Below are 5,241 nucleotides of genomic sequence, written 5' to 3' on the forward strand. Positions count from 1 at the left end.
TTGGTGTTTCTGAGCAAGTGCATCGCAAGCAACGTTGCAGTCGGGTCTCGAGCTCCTCCACATTAATATTGATAAACGCTTAAGCAAACGCGGTCGCTGTATAGCCTCCTCTTCTCAATCGATTCAGATCCCAAGCAGCACCATCGGTAGCTAAAGCCATTTGAACGTAATCTCTAAATGTGCTTCCATATCCTTTTCCCACAGATGCCCCTGCCATCTTTGTGTATGTCTTGGCAACTTGGATAAAACCATTATCTCTAAAGTTAATTCCCAACAGCTTTTCGTCACTATTAAAAAATGCCTGATCAGCTACAACATTGAGAGTAGCTCCAGCACGACGCAGCCACGCCAACGTATAATTGTAGTTCGTGGTTGCATTGAATATATCTCTATCTTCATCCGTCACCAATATAAACTGAAGGGCACAAGACGACCTAAACGTTAACTGGTCCAGAGCCATACCGATGGCTGCATATCCATCCTCAAACACACCATCCGACCGCAACTCTTCTAGAGCAACAACCAATTCCTTATCACTCCCCATTCCGCTGGAATCAGTACCAACAGGTATAACTGCTCCAGGCCCCAAAGCAAGATTCTTTAACTCACGACCGAAACCAACGAGACCGTATCGATTTTTTAATAAACCTGCTCCTATACTGATATCACTGAGTCTACGCTCCAACTTGGGGACTGTGGATTTCAACCATTCGTGCTCGTCCATCATGGATCCTGACTCATCCACAAGAAAGACCACATCCACACACGCCTTTCCGCTTGGATCAGGAACAACTTTATAGTACACAGATCTCTTAGGCACTCCCTGCGTGAGATCAGGATCATTGCATTGTTCTATCACAGAATCAACAAAATTGACAACGGCCATGCTTGACCTCCTACCACGCATGTTTCTTGCTTCACACGTGTATACACCTGCGTCTTTACTGTTGAAATCACGCACAACAAGCCGACCAATACCCGCTTTTGACGTCATGGTAATACGAGACTCGCATGGTAACTTTTCCCCATCTCTTAGAAACGTAATGTCTGGTGTTGGACTTCCTCTAGCCTCACATACCAAACTGAGAGATTCACCGACGTTGAAAGTTGAGCTGACAGGCAGACTGGCGCTGAACACAGGCTCACCTGTACACAAATAAACATCAGAAAGTTGCACACAACAAGACAGTAATCATTAGCTAATGTCGCGCCCATTTGTAGAGGAAACTGCCATTCTATCAAACTGAACTGCATGTATTAAAAGTAGTTGAATATGGTGGAAGTTACCTGTACATAGAAATAAAGTAACCTATAGCTAAGAGCAATTAATGTAGTACAAGAAAATGGTCTAGAATCGAAATTTAGTCCCGTCGCCAATATCAAGAAACAAAATAATGAAGTTGGGCAAGCATTCGCCTTGTTCAATGTAGCATGCAGTTGAAAACGTTTCTGACTGTTGTTAATTAACACCCAGTGCAGTGCCTTTCGAATCTCATGCAGGTATAGTGTGAGTTTCACACAATTTGATATTATCTCACACTCTGAAATTTAGCTCCCAGACGGTTTGGTCCACACCTTTTAGGTAAAGTCATCCACCCCCCGCTTTCTTGCAGTTTCATCCAATTCTAAATCGGAATTGGAACCTATGCATTCTACAACTTAAAACTGCTCACACAACTAAACTATAGCCGTTCTCAAACATTCATATCAACTCATTCCATGCAGAAGCTGCTGCTGAGGCTGGGAAAATAATCAAGGACCATCACCATGAAGCCAACGTCATCAAAACTGGAGCGCTGTCTTCTACCCATTGGCAGTGAAATCATTTGGTACATGGAGCACACATAGCCTGGAAATTCTGAAGTCTATTGAGAGAAAGACTTCACTTTTACAAACTCTGACAATTAGCAAAGCTGTGTCTAACTTACACTAACAACTACAATTAGACTAGCTTATATATATATATATAATTTGTATTCTTTGATATCCCACCTAAGTGGGAAAATCTAATCTAAGTAGCTATCTTTTGAAACTATATTATGCTTTATTAAGCACTATACACTGCCTTTGCAGTCTTCTGGCATTTCTGCATTCTTCCAGTCCATGCATATGCATGAGTTGCCAATAAAATCAAACTGCGACCAAAGACCAGGTGAACCAAAGCTATAGTTAGTTAGGAAACCTCCCAACTAGCTATAACATTATATAGCTTACACAGCAAACCTCAATACGTAGAACAATAATGATTAACCTGTAGAATATTCCAAACTAATGGTATCAAATCCGAGATTCTAGCGTAGTCTGTTATACAGCTGACTACCTAGTAGCTTTTTCTAAGTTTCTCAGAACACTATCCTTCTTCAATTGCACAACATAAATAAATTAACAACTACACATATATGTATGGACCATCGTAGCTTACTGCAGATACTCTCGTCTGTGCCATCTAGACAATGCATGCTGCCATCACAAAATTGCGCGAGTGGAACACATTGATGATTTCTACACTGAAAGTGTGTAGAAGGACAATATGATCCTGGAGCTATCGAGCCTAGAAATCATCAATTCAATCAATTCGACTAGACAAAATTCAATCCCTGGGCATGAGAACACACATACCACAATTTTGCTCATCTGATCCACCTGTGCAGTCGTACTCTCCATCACACATCCAATCTCTTTTGACGCATTGATTTTGGGCACAGGAAAACTCATCCGACTGGCAAGTCCGTGCTGCAAACAACATAAGTTAGAGTGATTTAGCCATGATTTGACACAACAGTATAGTCACAGGTATATATGTTGACATGAATACTGCCAATGAACTGAGAAGACTGAACAAACTGATATACAAACAAACCAACTATGCAAACATGCACAAACAGACTAAAAGAGTTACTGCTTGCATGCAGACAGCTAGACAAACAAACCAAAACATCCCTACTGCAACAGGAATCATAAAGCAGATAGAGTTAAAAGCACCTAGCAAAGCAAGTGTCTGCAAGAACAATATCTACTGACTGTTATCATACCAGCTAGCAGACATAAAGCAGCTGCTTCATCACTTTGATCATCACAGTCTACTGTACCATCACAAACGCGGGGAAAGTCAATGCACCGTCCCGTACATGAGAATTCCTTTGGAAAACATCTGCCATAAGGTCTTGGATCTAAAAAAAAAGTAATGTTATAAGAGTTGTACTTCTTCCCACTGTCAATCTACTAAAGTCTTACCACATGTAATTTCATCATTCCCATTCGAACAATCACTGTAACTATCACAGACTCGCTTTCTAGCAATACATTCATTCCCTCCACAATTGAACTCACAACGATAATCTAAAACAACAAAAAGCCCATACAAAGAGAGGTTACTCACGTATGATTGCAACCAAAATAATATTTTCTAACCTAATGCTGTGACTTTCAAGTTAACTGTCAGAACAAGAACTTGTCCAGAAGATCCAGTCGCAGTAAGTTGGTATCGTCCACTATCCCTAGGCATCACGCCAGTGATTTTAAGCACTGAGCTTACATTATAGTTCTCTATTCTTGAGTTGGCTGGAAGAGACTTCCCATCCTGTCGCTTCCAATTGAACCCTACACTGTCACCTGGGATGGCCAAACTTGTAAAGAGAACTACTTCACCCTCTACTGCATCAATTGTGTTCGGATAAAGAATGACATGTGGCAATTGTGCGACAACTGTTCGCATTTCTGTTGCTGGAGGAACAATATGCCCAATAGCTATTATAGCCACGACTCCAAGCCGTGCAAGTTGATCATTGACAAGCTCAAAATAACGAAAAAGCTCTTCTACTCCAATAGGCTCTGATGTATCTCTGGTTCTAGCGAAGACCCTAACAGTTCTAAACAAAAAACATAGTTCATAAAGTAAAAATTGCTTCTAAATATATTTCATTATATAATTCCAATATTTGTAGGAAACAGAGCTCAACCAATTTCAGCAAACTACATAGTTTTAGCTAATTACATTATTAACCACACTTGTTGGTTATAAGCAACATACCCAGCCACAAATCCAGAACTGTCAGAAACAAAATTGAGATCATAGCCGGCCTTCAGCATGACTTCTTCAAGCAAACCAAGAAGAACCTCCACATCCAATGTCCTCCCCAAAACCAGTGCCACCATTTCCGAATAAGCCACTTCAATTCCTTTCCCTTCAGTATCATCTAACACACACACACACACACACACACACACACACACACACACACACACACACACACACACACACACACACAATATGACGATGAGTGTTCAGCTGTTCAACTACTCCATATATTTGAGTTTCTGAATAGTCTGATTTACCTCTACTGGAGTCACTCTGACCATGATAAGCTTCATCTTCATCACCATCCACGGAACGTCTATTCTTAAAGAATAATAAATAATAACACAGAGTAGGCGTGGTCAAAAATCAAATCACGCCTATGGGCTGAGCAGTGCAAGTTGAAAGAGCTCTGCTTTCAAGAAACAGGAATCTGTACTAATGCGCGTCTTCTTGGTGAAATTAAGGTGCAAGTAAAAAAGATCCCCATATTTGCGTAGCAAAATAATAGCTGAAACCGCATGTAATGAGCATAGCAACAAGGACTGGACGGCACTCAGTTCTAGCACCAATTCTAGCACTGCAATGAAAAGTACTAAAAACAGTTCTCCATCTAGACATCCCTGCGTTGATCGACGTCACCAATTGCAATTTAATCTACGTACGCTAATGTTCCAAGTAACAACTATATAGTTAATTGCATTCACTGACCTGCTGGCACCGACAGCATAGCGTCGCCAACAGCAACAACACAGTGATGGCCACACCAGAGGAAGACGTCATCGTCTCAACAAGCTCAACCAAGACAGTAGTGAAAACACCCCTACATATGCTACAGTCGTTAATATTTTAATTATTAATAAATTGATTCATTCTATCTATATATATATTATCTTAATACCCATATGTATGGTGGACAGGTATGTTATTTGTGTTAATTGCCCGTGGAGACAATTACATCTTTGTATTGGTTGGGCATAGCAATAATAACAATTACAATAAGAGCATATTGGCTGCATGGTGTGACCTGGATCCCCATATTTCTCACATAATCCATCTACCCTTCCCAAATAAATTACAATGCAGTAAAGCACAAAACACCTCACTATACCATTCAGATGTTTACTATTGCTCAGCATTAAAAATAGAACGTAAACGACGAGAGC

General features: G+C 40.5%; 1 protein-coding gene across 3 annotated transcripts; it reads right to left on the reverse strand.

Annotated features, from left to right (window-relative positions):
• Positions 1-45: 45 nt before the first annotated feature.
• Positions 46-5,055, reverse strand: LOC134182022 (uncharacterized). 3 transcript variants are annotated; one of them, XM_062649339.1, is made up of 9 exons: positions 4,787-5,055; positions 4,336-4,399; positions 4,031-4,196; positions 3,412-3,869; positions 3,235-3,339; positions 3,033-3,170; positions 2,620-2,733; positions 2,423-2,551; positions 46-1,146 (listed from the first exon to the last, which is right to left on the reverse strand). In XM_062649339.1, exons 1-9 carry the CDS (start codon positions 4,856-4,858, stop codon positions 80-82), a joined length of 2,313 nt encoding a protein of 770 aa, XP_062505323.1. In that variant the 5' UTR covers positions 4,859-5,055; the 3' UTR covers positions 46-79. The 3 variants fall into 3 exon arrangements, with proteins under 3 accessions (XP_062505323.1, XP_062505325.1, XP_062505324.1); XM_062649341.1 differs by having other exon boundaries at positions 4,336-4,394; positions 4,787-4,830; XM_062649340.1 differs by lacking the exon at positions 4,336-4,399 and having other exon boundaries at positions 4,787-4,856.
• Between the last annotated feature and the right edge of the window lie 186 nt (positions 5,056-5,241).

This window comes from Corticium candelabrum, chromosome 7 (genome assembly GCF_963422355.1).
Source record: "Corticium candelabrum chromosome 7, ooCorCand1.1, whole genome shotgun sequence".
Lineage (NCBI taxonomy): Eukaryota > Metazoa > Porifera > Homoscleromorpha > Homosclerophorida > Plakinidae > Corticium > Corticium candelabrum.